The sequence below is a fragment of the Chaetodon auriga genome, chromosome 23 (assembly GCF_051107435.1).
Source record: "Chaetodon auriga isolate fChaAug3 chromosome 23, fChaAug3.hap1, whole genome shotgun sequence".
In the NCBI taxonomy this organism is placed as follows: domain Eukaryota; kingdom Metazoa; phylum Chordata; class Actinopteri; order Chaetodontiformes; family Chaetodontidae; genus Chaetodon; species Chaetodon auriga.
The window spans coordinates 3,308,994-3,331,984 of record NC_135096.1 but is presented as its reverse complement, the minus strand read 5'-3'; the positions used below and the strand labels follow the sequence as shown (position 1 = coordinate 3,331,984).

Sequence of the window (22,991 nt, the reverse complement as noted above, 5' to 3'; positions counted from 1 at the left end):
CTCAGCAGAGGGCCTGCAACCCCATACTCCCGGAGCACCTCCCACAGAATGACGCGAGGGACACGGTCGAATGCCTTCTCCAAGTCCACAAAACACATGTGGACTGGTTGGGCAAACTCCCATGAACCCTCAAGCACCCTCTGGAGGGTATAGAGCTGGTCCAGTGTTCCACGGCCGGGACGAAAATTGCATTGTTCCTCCTGAATCCGAGGTTCGACTATCGGCCGGATTCTCCTCTCCAGTACCCTGGAATAGACTTTCCCAGGGAGGCTGAGGAGTGTGATCCCCCGATAGTTGGAACACACCCTCCGGTCCCCCTTTTTAAACAGAGGGACCACCACCCCGGTCTGCCAGTCCAAAGGCACCGTCCCCGACTGCCATGCGATGTTGCAGAGGCGTGTCAACCAGGACAGCCCTGCAACATCCAGTGACTTGAGGTACTCAGGGCGGATCTCGTCCACCACCGGAGCTTTGCCACCGAGGAGCTTGCAGACTACCTCAGTGACTTCAGCCCAGGTGATGGACGAATCGACCTCCAAGTCCCCAGTCTCTGCTTCCTCTGCAGAAGACATGACAGTGGGATTGAGGAGATCCTCGAAGTATTCCTTCCACCGCCCAACAATATCCCCAGTTGAGGTCAGCAGCTCCCCACCTCCACTGTAAACAGTATTAATGGAGAGCTGCTTCCCCCTCCTGAGGCGCCGAACGGTTTGCCAGAATTTCTTCGAGGCCGACCGGTAGTCCTCCTCCATGGCCTCCCCGAACTCCTCCCAGACCCGAGTTTTTGCTTCTACAACCGCCCGAGCTGCTGCCCGCTTAGCCTGCCGGTACCCGTCAGCTGCCTCAGGAGTCCTATGAGCCAACCAAGCCCGATAGGACTCCTTCTTCAGCTTGACGGCATCCCTTACTTCTGGTGTCCACCACCAGGTTCGGGGATTGCCGCCACGACAGGCACCAGCGACTTTACGGCCACAGCTATGGACGGCTGCATCAACAATGTAAGTGGAGAACATGGTCCATTCAGACTCGATGTCTCCAACCTCCCTCGGAATCTGGTCGAAGCTCTCCCGGAGGTGGGAGTTAAAGACCTCCCTGACAGCGGGTTCCGCCAGACATTCCCAACAGACCCTCACAGTACGTTTGGGTCTGCCAAGTCTGTCCCGCTTCCTCCCCTGCCAGCGGATCCAACTCACCACCAGGTGGTGATCAGTTGACAGCTCAGCCCCTCTCTTCACCCAAGTGTCCAAGACATACCGCCGAAGGTCAGATGATACGACTACAAAGTCGATCATTGACCTCCGACCTAGGGTGTCCTGGTGCCACGTGCACTGATGGACACCCTTATGCTTGAACATGGTGTTCGTTATTGACAAACTATGACTAGCACAGAAGTCTAACAACAGAACACCACTCTGGTTCAGATCGGGGAGGCCGTTCCTCCCAATCACGCCCCTCCAGGTATCACTGTCGCTACCCACGTGGGCATTGAAGTCCCCCAGCAGAACGATGGAGTCCCCGGTTGGAGCACTTTCCAGTACCCCTCCCAAGGACTCCAAGAAGGCCGGGTACTCTGCACTGCCGTTTGGCCCATAGGCCGAAACAACAGTGAGAGACCTATCCCCGACCCGAAGGCGCAGGGAAGCGACCCTCTCACTCAGCGGGGAGAACTCCAACACATGACGGCTGAGCTGGGGGGCTATAAGCAAGCCCACACCAGCTCGCCGCCTCTCACCGCGGGCAACTCCAGAGTAGAAGAGAGTCCAGCCTCTCTCAAGGAGTTGGGTTCCAGAGCCTGAACTGTGCGTGGAGGTGAGTCCGACTATCTCTAGTCGGTACCGCTCAACCTCCCGCACTAGCTCCGGCTCCTTCCCCCCCAGCGAGGTGACATTCCATGTCCCCATAGCCAGAGTCGTTGTCCAGGGTTTGGGTCGTCGGGGCCCCCGCCCACGACTGCCACCCAAAACACAAAGTACCGGCTCCTTCTGGTCCTTCCTGCGGGTGGTGGGCCTACGAGAAGGCGGGCCCACGTCGCTCCTTCGGGCTGAGCCCGGCCGGGTCCCGTGGGCAAAGACCCGGCCACCAGGCGCTCGCCTGCGAGCCCCAACCCCAGGCCTGGCTCCAGGGTGGGGCCCCGGTGACGCCAATCCGGGCGACGTGAACATCCTTGTTTTTGTACTATCCATAAGGGCTTTTTGAACTGCTCTTAGTCTGACCCGTCACCTAGAACCTGTTTGCCTTGGGAGACCCTACCAGGGGCATTAAGCCCCGGACAACATAGCCTCTAGGATCATTCGGGTACTCAAACTCCTCCACCACGATAAGGTGGCGGTTCAAGGAGGAGATGCACAAATATAACAATGTTTATTTCAAAACCCCAACTAAAATAATAAATGAATTAAATCATATTGAAATAATACCCGGGATTTGTTACTCAGTCTATTGGTACCATAACCGTTGGCGCGCTGTTGGAGCTAATGTGAAAACCTCTGGCAGAGAATTGTCTGTACTTACAGTCCCATGGACACAGTAGAAAGAAGATGTAACAGTCAGTTCAAACCATTTGTCCATCGGTTAGCTGAGTGATGAGGAGAAGCAGCCCTGGTGCCTGATCCACGTGTGCAGGAGCAGGTTTCTCTGGCAGCAGCAAGTCCTGAGCACCTCTACTGCAGCAGCGTGTGTGGCAGTGTCCGAAGCACACTATCAATAAGATTCAAAACCTCTAATAAACACACTATCGGCAAACCATAAATTTACACTTCTTGACAGTTTCCAGAATCCATACTCACTCAGAAGCTTGAAAAAAACGTGCTCCTCACAGGCTTTCCGTCTCGCTCTCCCCCAATCCAGCAAGGCCACAGCTAGCTAGCGAACAAAAGTCCACACGTGGCTATGATATACGTGCTAACAAAGCAACATTTCGGACGGTATATTTCTTTCAAAACAAGGCTAATTCTCTCGTCTTAACAAGCTACGTTCACTTAACAAACAACCAGCTCTCTTTTATGACTAAATATAGCAATTTCACACAGTTTAAGAAACTTACAAACAGCGCTCCATATCTCTCTCTTCCTCCTGTTTCTGTCTCCTTTCTCCGCACTTACGTCTGCAGCGCATTCTGTGTTAGGTCCCGCCCTTCCAAGAATCCGGTAGGTTACCAAAATTATCCGGACTTGGCACTAATTGGCTATAACATGGTGCCATCTGACTAACCAATGTATAACAGAAACAGGACCTGAAAAGTTCAAGGTCTACCCAAACCGTGGGATATTTCAACACTTTTCCAAAAATCACACATTCCTCTTATTTATCCAAAAAAATTAACCCAAATAAACAGTGACTGAGGCATGTACCAGAATTACAGTATAAATGAAACTGAATTTACATATTTAAAGAAACAATATGTAAACAAAAAATTAGCAGGGCATTACATGTATGTCCTCATTAACCACTTGTGTTGTAGCAGTTTCATGCGAGTATTAATGGTTTGTGTTTGAGCTTTCATACAAGCTGTCGCCCACTCAGCTTCTTCAATATCTTCCTTAATATCTAAACTCCATGCTCTTCTTCTGTCATGACTAGATTCATCATCATGTGAAACAAGTAGTGCATATAAAATAGAGATTTGGCATTTCCCATTCATATGTTTCAACACAATATCCTCAAGGCAGGACAGCGGCGGTTCTTGTGTATCCTGGTGACTCTTTGATGAAATGAAGTGCTTCAATTGTAAGTATTTAAAAAAGTGTTTTTTTGGAATTGGATATTTCGCACAAAGGTCGTTAAAGGTTAATAGAGTACCCTGAACATATAAGTCTCCAATTTTTTGCACCCCACTATCGGCCCAAGCCTTGAAACCACCGTCTGCCCTGCCAGGAGTAAACTGCTCATTTCCCCAAACAGGTGAAAATTGAGAGATGGTAGGTGTGTCGCCATGTCTATGAGCTTTGTACCATACATCAATAGAGTTTTTAAGGAATGGATTTGTAGTTTTTTTCTTTAAAGTTTTCAAATCTGCTGAATATAAATATAGACTTAGTGGCAGTTTAGGTAATGATGCTTGTTCAATATGAACCCATGCTGGAGGGGAATGTGTAACAAAATAGAACATAGCACTGCGTAGCTGAGCGGCATCTGTAATCCCCCCCTATCATATGGCAAATACAGTAACCTGAGTCTTAATCTAGGTTTTCGGTTATTCCAAATAAACCTACAAAATGCTTTGTTAATTTCTTTAAAAAAGGATTTTGGCAGTGGCATTGGAAGTGATTGAAACAAATATAAGAATTTCGGCAAAATAGTCATCTTGATTATGTTGATCTGGCCAATCATTGATATTTGCATTGTTGTCCATTTTTCAAGTGATTCTTGTACCTCTTTCATCAACGGGTCATAATTTGCATGAACCACTGTACTAATTTGAGGGGTAATCTTAATCCCAAGATAGGTAAAGCCCTCTCTCGCATTGAAAAAGGGTGTTGTTATAACTGGGTTAATTCTTTCATCTTTGTTCAGGAAAAGTATAGAGGATTTTGCATTATTAATACTGTATCCAGAAAATTGACCAAATCTGTTGATTAGATATAAAACTGTCTGGACACTGTTTGATAAGTTTGACAAGAAAAGAATTACGTTGTCTGCATATAACGATATCCTGTGTTCATAATCTTCAATTGTTATTCCTGACAAATTGGCTTCAGTTCTGATGGACATGGCCAAATGCTCAATGGCTAAAATGAACGGTAGTGGGGAGAGGGGACAGCCCTGACGGGTTGACCTCTCTGGCGTTAACGGGCTTGATAAATTGTTATTCGTCATTACACGTGCGGTAGGGTTGGTATATAATAATTCTATCCATTTCAAAAATTTTCACCCAAGTCCGTATCTTGGCAATAAGTTGAACAAATAATGCCATTCAATTCTATCAAACGCTTGTCTAGCATCTAGAGATAACAGCGCTGTATCCCTGGTATTGTTTTTAGAATGAATTATGTTGAGGACCCTTCTTATGTTATGAAATCCCTGACGAGTCTGTACAAACCCATTCTGATCACTACGTACCAAAAAAGGGATATGTGGATCGAACCTTTTAGCAAGAACTTTACACAATATCTTAGTGTCTACTCCCATAAGACTAATAGGCCTGTATGAGGAGCAGTCAGTTGGTATTTTCCCAGGTTTTAAAATAAGGATTAGCGTAGCAAGTCTTAAAGTTGGTGGTAATATCCCATTGTTAAATGACTCGTTGAACATATCCAAAAGTGGAGTTAACAGTTGCTTTTGGAAGATTTTATAAAACTCTATTGGTAGGCCGTCAGGCCCTGGAGCTTTGCCTGAGTTGATACTTTTAATGGCCTGTGATAGCTCTTCCATTGTTATGTCCTTATCCAGGTCTTCTTCAACCTCCTCTGTGAGCGATTTGAACTGTAGCTGATTAAGAAAGGTATCCCTACAAGCAGGCATGGGGGAGCATTCTGACCTGTACAGTGATTGATAAAATTCCTTAAATGTATTATTAATATCTTCAGGATCGTTTGAAATCTCCCCAGATTGAGTGGTTATGCCATTAATGGCTCTTTCAGATTGTATTTTTTTAATTCGCCACGCTAACATTTTGCCAGCCTTTTCTCCCTGGTCATAGAAGGCTTGGTTCAGCCACAGTAAACTCTTTGCTGCTTTATCAGATGTTAATTTATTATATTCCGTTCTTAAAATTAGTAGCCGTTTTTGTTTTTCAGGGTCATCATTGTTATTTATATCGATTTCTAAAATTTTTATCTGTTTCTCTAAGTCATTCATTTCTGCTTTATGTTTTCTGTTTTTAGTAGTGATGAAACTAATAATTTGTCCTCTAATATATGCCTTGAAGGCTTCCCAGCTAGTGCATGCATTAGTTTGGTTGGTATTAATCTGAAAATAGACATCAATTTTATCTTCTAGATATTTAACAAATTCAGGATTTTTAAGCCACCTCACTTGTAGACGCCAATTAGGGGGAGACTGTTGAAGTTTGTCTATTTGTACAGACATAGAAATGGGGGAGTGATCACTAATGGCTATACAGTCATACCAGCAATTCTTAATTTTGGATACCAGTTCTTGTGATACTAAAAAAAAATCAATGCGAGACCTGGACTTATATATTCCTGAGTAGCATGAGAATTCAAATTTATTTGGGTTAAGTTTTCTCCAGATTTCCAGACGTGCAATTGAAATCCCCACCAATGATGTTTAGTCCATACAATGAAGATAGGGTTAAGAAGAAATGCTCAAAAAATTTAGGATTGTCCTCATTAGGACCATATATGCTGACCAAATTCAATGCGAGAGACAAGATCCGACCCTGAGCGATTACAAATCTTTCTTGGGGGTCTTGGATTATATTAGTAAATTGGAAAGGGATTGTTTTGTGAATAAGAATTAATACTCCCCTAGCGTGATTGTTATATGTAGCATGTATCACTTGACCAGGCCACCTATGTTGTACTTGTTTAATTTCATTAACTGTCATGTGAATTTCCTGAAGAAAAATTATTTTAGAATGTAGGTTTTTAAGTCTGTTCATTACCTGTTTCAATTTAGTTAGCTTATTGAGTCCCCTGACATTCCAGCTTGTAAATATTAAATCAGACAGTTTTGGACTTTCCGTGTTGCTTCAAATACAGTAGGATACATGACCATGTTGAGTGTGACAAAAAATAAAAGAAGAAACAACTGAACTAGACACACACATATATATATATGTGTGTGTGTGTGTGTGTGTGTGTGTGTATATATATATATAAACACTTAACCTTGCCCCCCCTCCCTTCCCTTACTTAAACTAAACTGTGTAAGGGCAAATACCAATCCACGCTAACGAGGAGTGGTTTAACTGTAGGCACTTCACTCGAACAGCCCACGTGGTCCCCCCCAACTCTGCATCCCAACCTGAACATGAACTCTGTGTGTAATTAAAATAAATTAAAAAGTACAAAATATATATAAAAATAGCTTAGTAAAACCTGTATCAAGCTGCAGTGCACCTATATTGTCCATACCAATTATTTTGTGGTTAGGCTACCTGTACTCCTTTGCATTTAGATGTCTAGGAGTTTGGAGGAAAGTTCTCAGCTTCTTCTGGTGTGGAGAGAAGGATTATCTTCCCATTGTGTAGAACCCTCATTTTGCAAGGGCGTAAGGTGAATCCCCGGAAGGTTCCAGCTTCAATGAACTTTTTCCTCGCTGCACCGAACTGGCTCCATGCTTTCATAGTTTCTGCTGAGAAATCTTGAGCAAAGAAGATTTTGTGACCATCGTGAGTGAGCGAGCGTTGTTTAGCTGTGTTGAAGACAAACTCGCGGTCTTGAAATCGTAGGAAGCGAATGATCACAGCTCTGTTCTGGCCCGGTCTTGGTCTTGCCAGCGTACGGTGCACCCTTTCCAAAGTGAATGACTTGGTACTGTCGAGCTCCAACCAGACCGGCAACATGCGCTGGATGTAGTCGGTCATGGGCTGAGTCTTTTCAGCATTTTCGGGGAGCCCAACCAGCCTTGGGTTCTTTTCCAGGTCTTCCGTCTTCGACTCCAAGTAGGCGATGCGTTTCACAGCGTCAGACAGCTCCGTTTTCACCTTCTGCAGGTCGTCTTCGGTGTCTCCTATGCGTCCTTCAGCCTCCACGAGCCGCTTAGCATTAGCGGTGATATCTTGTTGAAGATCCGCAAAACTCTTTTGCACAGCGTCGACCGAGCTATTCATCACAGTTATGCGTCTCTCCATGTTGTCGAGTTTTGCCCCGAAGCCTTCAAAGGTACTTATCTTGGTGTTGGTCGCGGTAACAGTAGTGCGAAGTGACTGTAGCTCTTTTAGCACCGCGGCTAAATCAGCCGGTGGGCTAACCGGGTCGCTATCAACATCGGCTGCAGGAGGAGTTCTGGGCTTCTGATAGCTACGAAGTCTGGAGCTGCTCTCGCAGTCTTTGATTGTTGTTTGTCTTGACATCTTTGAGAATAGTTAGAAGCGTTTATCACCAGGACTTTATCAACTTTTAGCAGAGTTGTGAGGAGATCCACTCTAAGCTGCCATCTTGGTACGCGGCTCCACAGCGCCCCCGACTTTCTCCTTCACTTATCGATGATCGATGATTATTCTGACGAAAAGAAACTTTCAGTCATGTTGAATTTACTGAATATTCCACAAACTGAAGCTTCCTGTCAGATTCAGTCAGTGTGTGTCAGTGGATGTCAACGGTCGTCCAGGCATCAAGTGTGTGTTCACTTCACTGCAGCTTCATGGCGCCATCTAGTGGAATGATAGAAGTACAGCAGCTCGGCCTCACACTGCTGTCTGACTGCATTCAGCTGACACTGATACGAAAGACGAGACAACAGCCAATCAGAGGAAGAGCAGCTGATATTTGGACAGGAGAAACCATGAAAGGATGATTTCAGCTGATGTGCACATGAATGATTTGTGTTTCCACTCCAGATCAAAGTGTGTGTGAGCTGACATGAGTGCAGCAGCATGAATCGGTGTGAGGACAGAGAGGAGGGAGTCCGTCCCTCTAAAACCAGTCTGTGTGGGGACGATGACGGCCAGACCGAAGCTCAGTGGTGAGACCAGGATCTCTGACTGTCCAGGACTCATCTCCATGTCAGAGCACTCGAATCTCTCCACCATCATTATTCACACTCAAAGCTCTATGTGTGTTGTGTTGAAGGCCAGAGCAGCAGGACCCACCAGAGTCTGCTGGACCTGGACCTGGACCTGGACCTGGACCTGGACCTGGACCCAGCTGTGTGTCCTTCAGGAGCGACCGGTCAATGGATTTCCCCATTCATTTTAAACAGCAACATGTCTCTGACAGACAGTAAGTTGTTGTCAGTGTTAAACTCGTGTTGGACAATTTGATCTGAAATGTCCACATGTCCTCCTCATGTTGTCCACTGCTGATGTTTGTCCTCATTAAATCCAGTCTGACCAGTTGTCCTTCTTATGTTCATGTTGTCCTAGAATGATGATGAAGGTTGGAGCTAGATTAGTGTTAAAGGACATTTGTCCAGTCTGTCCCTAAACAGCACTGACATGTCCACATGTGGACACTGAAAGCTGAGGATAATATGAGGCTTCAGCACAAATCCAGTGGGGACCTTCCAAAGTCTCTTTACCATCAAACTTCCTCTCTGAATTTTGGACTAAAATGCTTCAGTGACCATCGTCTCTAAATAACAGTCAGGATATTTGTGCTGAGTCTCGTGATGCAAACGTTAGAAAACAGACCAACAGAGTCGGTGCTGATGGACTCCACAGTTTAGTTTGTTGTCTGTCAATCACAGTAAAATCTGCTCAGAAATCAGTCCGCTGAGTCCTGCTTTGGTCCAAGATTTAATGGACAAATGAAGCCATGATGACTTGATTGAGGCTAACAGATGCTAACGAAGGCTAACCCTGATTCCACTGAGTTCCTCCATCAAATCAACATGTTGTGGTTTTTCAGTCATGTGACAACACAAACACAAACATGTCAGTGATAACAGCTGGACTGAGATCAGCTGCTGTGAAACACAGAATGAAGCAACACAGAGAGTCTGAGGAAACACACAGTCTGTTTGTGGTTGATGCTGCTGATGGATTCACAAAGTCAAGAACGACACTGACGGCGGCATCGTGGCGCCTCACATCAGGCTGGAGTTGTGCCTCTGTGAAGACGTCTAATGCAGAGAAGGGTGTTATGGGTAACTAAAGGCTGCAGGAGCTCAGAGAGGACACAAAGCTCAAATATGTGTTGTGTGTCCAACAAGTGAACAAGAACAAATACATGTTGTCCAAGAATAAAAGAAAGAGCCAGAACAAGTTCTATGAGCAACAGCTGCACCTGTTTCCTTCATGTAGTCCAGAGAAGAACGTTCCAGCTTTCATTTGAAACACAGCTGGATGTGAAATCACCCTCAGCTTTGCTTTGATCCAGTATTCTCTGCTTCTCTCTTTGCTTTTCTCATGTTTCACTCACTTTATTGTGACTCACTGCCAATTTGTGCTGGACAGGTAGCATCCAGTTAGCTTGTGTGAGCTGTGTGACACTGTCCACAGTATTATAGGGGTCAATGAGAAGTGGAGGGACTCAACCAGACAAGCTGGTGAACCAACACAGTAAAGTGAAAGCTGCACAGAAATGCAGACTGGACTGTTGATTCACGGTGGGATCAGCAGTACGAGCAACACTTTAATGTCAGTGGAAACCATCTGATTCAATGTTGGAATCAACACTTCAGCTCAAAGGACCTTCAGCTGGTGTTTGTCTCTGTGTGGACGGACGTGATGTGAGCTAATTCTTCATGATTCCTCCACAGAGTCCACCAGGAGAGCTCAGAGGTTCCCAATGGTCAGTCTGCCCAGCAGCATCAAACTCACCTGGACTCCATATTTATGGTCTGTACATGTACAACAGCTGCTTCACATCTGTTCTGTTCACAATAATCTCAACACTGCACTTTTTAGACCATTGGACCGTCAGTCTGTCCAACATGGATCTGATGTTTGCTTCCATGATTTCACTTTGTGTCATTCATATCATCTTCTGTTCCAGCTGCTGGAGGAGAACATTGTCTCTTTTGTGAGGAACGAGCTGAAGAAGATCAAGACGGTTCTGAGTCCAGATGACCCAGAATGCTTAGAGAGTCAGGAGGAGGATGAGGATGATGATGCAGAGCAGAGGGGGAGCAGCAGAGAGGCATTTCTGAAGATCACACAGCACTTCCTGAGGAGAATGAAGGAGGAGGAGCTGGCTGAGCGTCTGCAGAGCAGTAAGAGGATTTCTCTAAAGGTTTAACTGCTGGATCAGTGGAACATTCACTGATGTCTCAACAGATGGACCAAAATATGTTCAGACAAGGACATTAAATTCTCATCTGAACTTTATCAATCACTTATTGATTTATTTGTTGTGTCTTCATTCAGAACTTTTTGCTCCAGTTTGTCGGCGTCAACTTAAATCTAACCTGAAGGAGAAGTTCCAGTGTGTGTTTGAGGGGATCGCTAAAGCAGGAAAGCGGACCCTCCTGAATCAGATCTACACAGAGCTCTTCATCACAGAGGGAGGGACTGGACAGGTCAATGATCAACATGAGGTCAGACAGATTGAAACAGCATCCAGGAAACCACACAGACCAGAAACCACAATCAGACAAGAAGACATCTTTAAACCACCTGGACGAGATGAACCAATCAGAACAGTGATGACAAAGGGAGTGGCTGGCATTGGGAAGACGGTCTTAACACAGAAGTTCACTCTGGACTGGGCTGAAGACAAAGCCCACCAGGACATACAGTTCATGTTTCCGTTCACTTTCAGAGAGCTGAATGTGCTGAAAGAGAAAAAGTTCAGCTTGGTGGAACTTGTTCATCACTTCTTTCCTTCTTTCCTTACCAAAGAAGCAGGAATCTGCAGGTTTGAAGAGTTCAGGGTTTTGTTCATCTTTGACGGTCTGGATGAGTGTCAACTTCCTCTGGACTTCCACAACGATGAGATCCTGACTGATGCTACAAAGTCCACCTCAGTGGATGTGCTGCTGACAAACCTCATCAGGAGGAACCTGCTTCCCTCTGCTCGCCTCTGGATAACCACACGACCTGCAGCAGCCAATCAGATCCCTCCTGAGTGTGTTGACATGGTGACAGAGGTCAGAGGGTTCACTGATGAACAGAAGGAGGAGTACTTCTGGAAGAGGTTCAGAGACAAGGAGCAGGCCAACAGAATCATCTCCCACATCAAGACATCACGAAGCCTCCACATCATGTGCCACATCCCGGTCTTCTGCTGGATCACTGCTACAGTTCTGGAGGATGTGATGAAGACCAGAGAGGAAGGAGAGTTGCCCAAGACCCTGACTCAGATGTACATCCACTTCCTGGTGGTTCAGTCCAAAGTGAAGAACATCAAGTATGATGGAGGAGCTGAGTCAGATTCTCAGTGGACTCCAAGGAGCAAGGAGATGATTGAGTCTCTGGGAAAACTGGCTTTTGAGCAGCTGCAGAAAGGAAACCTGATCTTCTATGAATCAGACCTGACAGAGTGTGGCATCGATATCAGAGCAGCCTCAGTGTACTCAGGAGTGTTCACACAGATCTTCAAAGAGGAGAGAGGACTGTACCAGGACAAGGTGTTCTGCTTCGTCCATCTGAGTGTTCAGGAGTTTCTGGCTGCTCTTCATGTCCACCTGACATTCAGCAGCTCTGGAATCAATCTGCTGTCAGAAGAACAAAAAACCTCCCGTGAACGTGCAGGGTCTAAACTTGTTGTGCAATTGTCAAAAGTCTTCAAAGACAGAGATCCTCATCTTTCACATCTCCACCAGAGTGCTGTGGACAAGGCCTTAGAGAGTCCAAATGGACACCTGGACTTGTTCCTCCGATTCCTCCTGGGTCTGTCAGTGAAGACCAATCAGACTCTCCTACGAGGCCTGCTGACACAGACAGGAAGTGGCTCAAAAACCAATCAGGGAACAGTCAAGTACATCAAGAAGAAGATTGGAGAGACACCTTCTGCAGAGCGAAGCATCAATCTGTTCCACTGTCTGAATGAAGTGAATGATCGTTCTCTGGTGGATCAGATCCAACAGTCCTTGAGTTCAGGAAGTCTCTCCACAGATGAACTGTCTCCTGCTCAGTGGTCAGCTCTGGTCTTCATCTTACTGTCATCAGAAAAAAAAATGGAGGTGTTTGACCTGAAGAAATTCTCTGCTTCAGAGGAGGCTCTTCAGAGGCTGCTGCCAGTGGTCAAAGCCTCCAACAAAACTCTGTCAGTACAGAGATAGTGAAGATTCTTCATCAATAAATACTCTGATATCTAACTTACTGTTTGCTTCCTTCCTGTGTCTCTTCAGACTGAGTGGCTGTAACCTCTCAGAGAAAAGCTGTGAAGTTCTGTCCTCAGTCCTCAGATCTCAGTCCTCCAGTCTGAGAGAGCTGGACCTGAGTCACAACAACCTGCAGGATTCAGGAGTGAAGCTGCTGTCTGCTGGACTGGAGAGTCCACACTGTGCACTGGAAACTCTCAGGTCAGATCAAGTTACTGTTTGTGTTGACAGATTAAGTTAGTTCTGTAAATTCAGAGATTCATTTATTTTAAACAGTCTCTCTCATGTCAGGATTTGAAAAAAACAGAAACCTCTCAAATTCAAGTTTGCGGATGTGTTATAAAGTTTTGTAGCTGTAGAAATATTTTGCATATCTGTAATTAAAATCTGTGCAGGAATATTTCCTACAGTGAGGTTTCACGAAGTGCAGCATGGGTCATTAAACCTGATGAATTGACTATTGATCGAGTGCTGAGTCATGGGAAACATTAATTCTGAAGGACTATGAGTCAGCAGTTTGAGTCCAGCACAGAGGCTGTCTCATGTGAAGCTCAGTGGGATGAAGGACAAAACAAATTGGACCGAGCCAGGCTTCCTCTGTGTGAGCTGCCTCAACTAAACATGAACTCCAGGCAGAGATAACGGCATCACGACGGTGGTTATCAGCTTCCTTTGTTAACTCAGGTTTACTCATCAGTCTCTGTGCACGTTGCCATAAAAAGAGATGTTTGCTCCATCATTTGACTCTTTGTCACTACAAAAAGGACCAATCATGTCCCCCCTCCTTCAGTCCAGAGGAACAGGTTGTTATAATGGAGAGCTTTGGAGAATGTAAAAAATAAAAGAGGTAAATCAAGACTGTTGCTGCACATAAGACGAGAGAGGAATGCTGGCAGAAAACTGCTGATCCTTTAAATCGTTCACTTCATATATTTGTTTCAGCACACAGTCACTCTCAGAGCCTCCTGTTTATTTCTAACTGCACATTCGAGAGTCTGAAACTTTAAACTTCATCCAGCAGGTTTAAACATGAAACTCAAGAACTGGATTCAGGTCTGACACTGTCCCCTCATGAAGGACACATGAGTGTGTTCTTACAGACATGAAGACAATGAATGAACATCTACAACATGTTTATGATGGAACAGCAAAGATTTGAACACATGCTGAGAAGAGACTCAACATTTTAAAATAAATGTTCTTTTTCTTCTTCTTCTTCAGACTGAGTGTCTGTAACCTCTCAGAGAGAAGTTGTGAAGTTCTGTCCTCAGTCCTCAGATCTCAGTCCTCCAGTCTGAAAGAGATGGACCTGAGTCACAACAACCTGTGGGATTCAGGAGTGAAGCTGCTGTCAGCTGGACTGGAGAGTCCACACTGTGCACTGGAAACTCTCAGGTCAGATCAAGTTACTGTTTGTATTGACAAGCATAGAGGCTGTATCACGTGTAGCTCTGGAGGATGAACTACGATGTAAGTTTGACAAAACAGTTTTCTTTGTTCACTGAGGTTTCCTTCATCAGCCTCTGTGCAGATTCCAAAAAAAAGAGATGTTTGGTTCATCAAAACTGTTCCTGCAAATAAGACAAGAGAGACATGCTGACAGAAAGCTACGAGCCGATGATAAATACCAATAAACTCATCAGTTGTTCTATTAGCTGCAATACCAGCACTGTCAAATGAAACTGACAGTAAATCAGGACCAAACATAAAACCAGAATCCAAAGTGGTCTCTAGATTCTGTACCTTCATCATTCTTTTAGTGTGTTGAAGATCTGCTGTGTCAGATTTAAAGTGTTAATATGACCTGAAGCAAACAGAGACAAAATGATTGATTACCAGCTAAATGCAAGAAGGTTCCTGTGGCTGAAAACAACATGAAGCAAAAGGTTTGTTCTGCTGTGGTCACACGGCTTTGAACGTCTGGATCAGCAGGTCTGCAGACAGAACATATTCACTCAGCTGAGAGTCTGGATCCTCACAGAGAAAACCATCAGGAGAAGAATTAAAGTTCAGTCTGAAACTGTGAACAGAACCTCGTCTGGAGCAGGTCAGGTGTGGGCAGGGTTTGTTTTGACCAGAGAGAGAGGACTCATCAGGGAAGATGGCGACTGCAGGGTCCATCCAATGGCTGGACAGACTGCTGTTGGCAGGTGCTGGTCCAGTCTCAGAGCTGGGTCTGGGTCCAGCTCACCAGAGAATGAAGCAAAGTGGTGCTTGATGTGTGTGGCCATCAGGAGGGATTGTGACAGCCTCAACCACAGACACAGCCAGAGCTCCACAGAACACAGCCTCTATGGCTGACTCAAACTGTTCCTCTGAATATATCACACAACTCTGAGCTTTCAGTCAGTGGAACAGCAGCACAGCTGTGTTCTTACAGACATGAGGACAATGAACGGACGCCTGCGTGGACTGAGAGACGCTCAGTGAATTATTTCCTACCAGCTCAGTGAACTTGTAAATGAAACTTCAGTGTCACTCACAAAGATAGTAAATTTGTGTTTCAGTCTCTCAGACTCTGAAACTTCACTGCTGAAAATATCTGAAGTATATTCAGATTATCTGTTTGCACAAAACCTTTTCAAACATGGAAAAATATTTCTACAGCTAAACTTTCATTTGTGAGATTTCTTAAATCAAACTCACACATTCAGATTTGTGCAAACTATTTTTTCACATTCACACAAAAGATGATGTTCAACTGAAGGCTGTGAAATTATTTCTGAACATCATTTCACAAAAACTCAAAATATCAACGAGCCTCATTTTCTCCCAGATTCATTTTTTACATCATGTGACGTTGGTTTCTGGATGTCTGTTTATTCCTGATTCAATGATCATTTATTGTCACATCTACAACATGTTTATGATGGAACAGCAAAGATTTGAACACACGCTGAGAAGAGACTCAACATTTTAAAATAAATGTTCTTTTTCTTCTTCTTCTTCAGACTGAGTGGCTGTGACCTCTCAGAGAGAAGCTGTGAAGTTCTGTCCTCAGTCCTCAGATCTCAGTCCTCCAGTCTGAGAGAGTTGGACCTGAGTCACAACAACCTGTGGGATTCAGGAGTGAAGCTGCTGTCTGCTGGACTGGAGAGTCCACACTGTGCACTGGAAACTCTCAGGTCAGATCAAGTTACTGTTTGTGTTGACAGATTTAAGTTAGTTCTGTACATTTAGAGATTCATTTAGTTTAAACAGTCTCTCTCATGTCAGGATTTGAGTCTTTCAGTCTACGTTGTTTATTTTCAGATCTCTGACTGAGATTGATGATTTTGAGTTTGTGAAATGATGATCAGAAATAATTTCCCAGCCTGCATTTGTGGATCATCTTTTCTGTGCATGTCAGAAAAATGTGTGCACGTGTCTGAATGTGTGAATTCAAAACAAAAATCCCTCAAATTCAAGTTTGCCGATGTGTCACAAAGTTTCGTAGCTGTGGAAATATTTTCCATATCTGTAATTAAAATCTGTGCAGGAATATTTTCCACAGTGAGGTTTCACAGAGTGCTCCATTGGTCATTAAATCCAATGAATTGACTATTGATCAGAGTGCTGAGTCATGGGAAACATGAATTCTGAAAGACTATGAGTCAGCAGTTTAAGTCAAGCACAGAGGCTGTCTCATGTGAAGCTCAGTGGGATGAAGGATAAAACAAATTGGACCAAGCCAGGCTTCCTCTGTGTGAGCTGCCTCAACTAAACATGAACTCCAGGCAGAGATAACGGCATCACGACGGTGGTTATCAGCTTCCTTTGTTAACTCAGGTTTCCTTCATCAGGCTCTGTGCACGTTCCCATAAAAAGAGATGTTTGCTCCATCATTTGACTCTTTGCCACCACAAAAAGGACCAATCATGTCCCCCCTCTTTCAGTCCAGAGGAACAGGTTGTTATAATGGAGAGCTTTGGAGAATGTAAAAAATAAAAGAGGGACATCAAGACTGTTGCTGCACATAAGATGAGAGAGGAATGCTGGCAGAAAACTGCTGATCCTTTAAATCGTTCACTTCATATATTAGTTTTAGCACTCAGTCACTCTCAGAGCCTCCTGTTTATTTCTAAGTGCACATTCGAGAGTCTGAAACTTTAAACTTCATCCAGCAGGTTTAAACATGACACTCAGGAACTGGATTCAGGTCTGAGACTGTCCCCTCATGAAGGACACATGACTGTGTTCTTACAGACGTGAAGACAATGAATGAACATCTACAACATGTTTATGATGGAACAGCAAAAATTTGAACACACGCCGAGAAGAGACTCAACATTTTAAAATAAATGTTCTTTTTCCTCTTCTTCTTCAGACTGAGTGGCTGTGACCTCTCAGAGAGAAGCTGTGAAGTTCTGTCCTCAGTCCTCAGATCCCAGTCCTCCAGTCTGAGAGAGCTGGACCTGAGTCACAACAACCTGCAGGATTCAGGAGTGAAGTTGCTGTCTGCTGGACTGGAGAGTCCACACTGTGCACTGGAAACTCTCAGGTCAGATCAAGTTACTGTTTGTGTTGACAGATTTAAGTTAGTTCTGTACATTTAGAGATTCATTTAGTTTAAACAGTCTCTCTCATGTCAGGATTTGAATCTTTCAGTCTGCTTTGTTTATTTTCAGATCTCTGACTGAGATGATTTTGAGTTTGTAAAATGATGATCAGAAATAATTTCCCAGTCTGCAGTTGTAGATCATCTTTTCTGTGCATGTCAGAAAAATGTGTGCACGTGTCTGAATGTGTGAAATAAAAACAAAAGTTCCTCAAATTCAAGTTTGCCGATGTGTCACAAAGTTTCGTAGCTGTAGAAATATTTTCCATATCTGTAATTAAAATCTGTGCAGGAATATTTTCCACAGTGAGGTTTCACAAAGTGCTCCATTGGTCATTAAATCCGATGAATTGACTATTGATCAGAGTGCTGAGTCATGGGAAACATGAATTCTGAAAGACTATGAGTCAGCAGTTTAAGTCAAGCACAGAGGCTGTCTCATGTGAAGCTCAGTGGGATGAAGGATAAAACAAATTGGACCAAGCCAGGCTTCCTCTGTGTGAGCTGCCTCAACTAAACATGAACTCCAGGCAGAGATAACGGCATCACGACGGTGGTTATCAGCTTCCTTTGTTAACTCAGGTTTCCTTCATCAGGCTCTGTGCACGTTCCCATAAAAAGAGATGTTTGCTTCATCATTTGACTCTTTGTCACCACAAAAAGGACCAATCATGTCCCCCCTCCTTCAGTCCAGAGGAACAGGTTGTTATTATGGAGAGCTTTGGAGAATGTAAAAAATAAAAGAGGAAAATCAAGACTGTTGCTGCACATAAGACGAGAGAGGAATGCTGGCAGAAAACTGCTGATCCTTTAAATCGTTCACTTCATATATTTGTTTCAGCACTCAGTCACTCTCAGAGCCTTGTGTTTATTTCTAACTGCACATTCAAGAGTCTGAAACTTTAAACTTCATCCAGCAGGTTTAAACATGACACTCAGGAACTGGATTCAGGTCTGAGACTGTCCCATCATGAAGGACACATGACTGTGTTCTTACAGACGTGAAGACAATGAATGAACATCTACAACATGTTTATGATGGAACAGCAAAAATTTGAACACATGCCGAGAAGAGACTCAACATTTTAAAATAAATGTTCTTTTTCTTCTTCTTCTTCAGACTGAGTGGCTGTAACCTCTCAGAGAGAAGTTGTGAAGTTCTGTCCTCAGTCCTCAGATCCCAGTCCTCCAGTCTGAGAGAGCTGGACCTGAGTCACAACAACCTGCAGGATTCAGGAGTGAAGTTGCTGTCTGCTGGACTGGAGAGTCCACACTGTGCACTGGAAACTCTCAGGTCAGATCAAGTTACTGTTTGTATTGACAAGCATAGAGGCTGTATCACGTGTAGCTCTGGAGGATGAACTACGATGTAAGTTTGACAAAACAGCTTTCCTTGTTCACTGAGGTTTCCTTCATCAGTCTCTGCAGATTCCAAAAGAAGAGATGTTTGGTTCATCAACACTGTTCCTGCAAATAAGACAAGAGAGACATGCTGACAGAAAGCTACGAGCCGATGATAAATGCCAATAGACTCATCAGTTGTTCTATTACCTGCAGTACCAGCAGTGTCAAATGAAACTGACAGTAAATCAGGACCAAACATAAAACCAGGATCCAAAGTGGTCTCTAGATTCTGTACCTTCATCATTCTTTTAGTGTGTTGAAGATCTGCTGTGTCAGATTTAAAGTGTTAATATTACCTGAAGCAAACAGAGACAAAATGATTGATTACCAGCTAAATGCAAGAAGGTTCCTGTGGCTGAAAACAACATGAAGCATCAGGTTTGTTCTGCTGTGGTCACACGGCTTTGAACGTCTGGCTCAGCAGGTCTGCAGACAGAACGTATTCCCTCAGCTGAGAGTCTGGATCCTCATAGAGAAAACCATCAAGAGAAGAATTAAAGTTCAGTCTGAAACTGTGAACAGAACCTCGTCTGGAGCAGGTCAGGTGTGGGCAGGGTTTGTTTTGACCAGAGAGAGAGGACTCATCAGGGAAGATGGCGACTGCAGGGTCCATCCAATGGCTGGACAGACTGCTGTTGGCAGGGGCTGGTCCATCAAGAGGGATTGTGACAGCCTCAACCACAGACACAACCAGAGCTCCACAGAACACAGTCTCTATGGCTGACTCAAACTGTTCCTCTGAATATATCACACAACTCTGAGCTTTCAGTCAGTGGAACAGCAGCACAGCTGTTTTCTGGACTGAGAGACGCTCAGCGAATTATTTCCTACCAGCTCAGTGAACTTGTAGCTTGAAACTTCATTGTCACTCACAAAGATAGGAAATTTGTGTTTCAGTCTCTCAGACTCTGAAACTTCACTGCTGAAAATATCTGAAGTATATTCAGATTATCTGTTTGCACAAAACCTTTTCAAACATGGAAAAATATTTCTACAGTTAAACTTTCATTTGTGAGATTTTTTAAATCAAACTCACACATTCAGATTGGTGCAAACTATTTTTTCACATGTACGCAAAAGATGATGTTCGACTGAAGACTGTGAAATTATTTCTGAACATCATTTCACAAAAACTCAAAATATCAACGAGCCTCATTTTCTCCCAGATTCAATTTTTTTATATCATGTGACGTTGGTTTCTGGATGTTTATTTGTGATTCAGTGATGATTTATTGTCACATCTACAACATGTTTATGATGGAACAGTAAAGATTTGCACACATGCTGAGAAGAGACTCAACATTTGAAAATAAATGTTCTTTTTCTTCTTCTTCTTCAGACTGAGTGGCTGTAACCTCTCAGAGAGAAGCTCAGCTCAGAGCCTCCTGTTTATTTCTAACTGCACATTCGAGAGTTTGAAACTTTAAACTTCATCCAGCAGGTTTAAACATGACACTCAGGAACTGGATTCAGGTCTGACACTGTCCCCTCATGAAGGACACATGACTGTGTTCTTACAGACATGAAGACAATGAATGAACATCTACAACATGTTTATAATGGAACAGCAAAGATTTGCACACATGCTGAGAAGAGACTCAACATTTTAAAATAAATGTTCTTTTTCTTCTTCTTCTTCTTCTTCTTCTTCTTCTTCTTCTTCTTCAGACTGAGTGGCTGTAACCTCTCAGAGAGAAGCTGTGAAGTTCTGTCCTCAGTCCTCAGATCTCAGTCCTCCAGTCTGAGAGAGCTGGACCTGAGTAACAACAACCTGCAGGATTCAGGAGTGAAGCTGCTGTCTGCTGGACTGGAGAGTCCACACTGTGCACTGGAAACTCTCAGGTCAGATCAAGTTACTGCTTGTTGTAAAAGCGTTGACGTCTTTCTTTAACCTCAGAAGTCCACATGTTTGACACACACGTACATTAATTGGCAGATGTTTTCTCTCAATGTTCCTTTCATTAATGAAGTCTGGCTGAGAGTCTGGCTCATTTATGTTTTTTTGTCATGTGACTTTTATTAGTGAACGTCACTTTATTCCTGATTCAGTCATGATTTATTACCACAAAGGTGTCGCTGAGGACCTCAGGAAATGAAGTGTCGAGTGTGAAGTCGTTGACCTCAAACACAGAAACTTTTGAGAATTATTATGTGTTGTAAATCCTCCCACGTGATGCTGCTCAGCCTATCAGATCTCTGCATTTTGAGAGCAATGATTTGACGGACACAGCAGGACCCTAAGATGATCTTCCATGTGTGTTGTTCTGTGTGTTTGCAGGCTGTCAGGCTGTCTGATCACAGAGGAAGGCTGTGATTCTCTGACCTCAGCTCTGAGATCCAACCCCTCCCATCTGAGAGAGCTGGACCTGAGCTACAATCATCCAGGAGACTCAGGAGTGAAGCTGCTGTCTGCTGGACCAGAGGATCCTCACTGCAGACTGGACACTCTCAGGTATGAAGAGGCTGCTGCAGCCACAGTCAGTCAGTGTGAAAGAGGAGGAAGAGCTGGAAACATGTTGTCTGTCTTTTTGGTTGATGGTGGATGTGAGTGAGACATGAACAATCACACATGTAGGAAACCTTTGTCCTTTGATCACAACATTAACACTGGTTGAACATGAAAAGGACATATTTGTGTTGGAGGTCTCAGGGAGAACATCTCCAGGAACAAACATGATAATGACCTATTGGTCATAATTGATGCAGTTTGGACAGATCTCTGCATGGAAAAAGAACTGTCTGTCAGTTTGACAAATGTCCTTTTTGTCCTCAAAAGACATAAAAACAAGCTTCCAATAAGTCCAAAGCAGTTCTATTTAGTTCAAACTGCTGGAACCTGACAACCACAGGACAGAGCAGGACTTTTGAGATGCTTCATTCAAGTGTTTTCCTCAAAATGTTGGACTGTTCCTTCATCAGTGGAGAACAATTGGACTGAACATGGTCTTCACAGCAAACATGGCTTGTAAATATTTCCATGTGCAAACATCAAGTGGCTCTTCTTGTTCTGGTGAACTTCAGGAAGTTTGACATGAAAAGATTTCCACACAACAGAGTCATGATGACTTGTCTCAGATATTGAATTTATTGACAGTATTCACACTTCTAATGAACACATGAAGCATTGGGAGGTGGGAGAGCGAGAGAGTGATCAATGAGTGAAGCAGCTTAGAATAGAAGTCAGCAACAGATTGAAATGAGGAAATGAGCTGATGAAGGCAGATTTAATGATGAGAGAGAATCAGTGTCGCTGTCAGTGTCTGAGCAGAGCTGAAGAGGTTTAGGGGCAGCAGGGAGAAGCAGGCTGGATCAACATGTTGTGTTTGTGTGTATGAGAGTGATGTAACGTCCATGTTTGCATGCTGAAAGAGGACGTGCTACTCTGACCCTCCTCCTCTCAGGGTGGAGCCTGCTGGAGTCCGATGGTTGAGACCAGGTCTGAGGAAGTGTAAGTGTGTCTTTAATTTGACTGATGAAAACAAAGCAGAGCACATTCAGCCATCTTCAAACTGTGACATCACTCATTCACATCTCTTATGTCATCATCAAACTGTCCATCAATCAACAGATGATGGATCAATAACTGCAGCTGTTTTCTTCTTCTTCTCTCCATCAGATTCCTGTGAACTCAAACTGGACACAAACACAGTGAACAGAAACATCAAACTGTCTGACAACAACAGGACGATGACACTGGTACAGGAGGATCAGTCATATCCTGATCATCCAGACAGGTTTGACCAGTGGTCTCAGCTGCTGTGTGGAACTGGTCTGACTGGTCGCTGTTACTGGGAGGTTGAGTGTCGAGGAAAAGTTCATGTATCAGTGAGTCACAGAAGAATCAGAAGGAAAGGAGCCAGTGAAGAGTGTTTGTTTGGAGGGAATCATCAGTCCTGGAGACTGTTCTGCTCTGATGAAGGTTACTTTGTATGTCACAATGACAGAACAACATCCATCTCCTCCTCCTCCTCCTCCTCCTCCTCTGTCTCTCACAGAGTAGGAGTGTATGTGGACTGTCCTGCTGGCACTCTGTCCTTCTACAGAGTCTCCTCTGACTCACTGATCCACCTCCACACCTTCAACACCACATTCACTGAACCTCTTTATCCTGGCTTTGGGTTCCGGTTCTGGTTGGGTTCCTCAGTGTCTCTGTGTCCTCTGTAGGAGGGAGAGTCTCCTCCTGTTGGAGAAACACTGCTGAACAGATCTGTTGAGTCTG

At 44.2% G+C, this 22,991-nt stretch overlaps 2 protein-coding genes across 2 annotated transcripts in view; both read left to right on the top strand.

Moving 5' to 3' along the window:
- The window catches only part of LOC143316079 (uncharacterized), a 317,818-nt gene that overhangs the window by 222,806 nt on the left and 72,021 nt on the right, over window positions 1-22,991 (top strand). The window lies entirely within an intron of this gene.
- Window positions 14,135-22,936, top strand: LOC143316278 (stonustoxin subunit alpha-like). The gene is made up of 4 exons (XM_076724157.1): window positions 14,135-14,157; window positions 21,051-21,224; window positions 22,174-22,220; window positions 22,389-22,936. Exons 1-4 carry the CDS (start codon window positions 14,135-14,137, stop codon window positions 22,934-22,936), a joined length of 792 nt encoding a protein of 263 aa, XP_076580272.1.

Coding starts and splice junctions, on each gene's coding strand:
- LOC143316278 (XM_076724157.1), top strand. CDS start 14,135: ATGGACCTGAGTCACAACAACCT. Junction 14,158..21,050: donor GACCTGAGTCACAACAACCT/GTGGGATTCAGG, acceptor GTGTGTTTGCAG/GCTGTCAGGCTGTCTGATCA. Junction 22,221..22,388: donor GAGACCAGGTCTGAGGAAGT/GTAAGTGTGTCT, acceptor TCTCTCCATCAG/ATTCCTGTGAACTCAAACTG.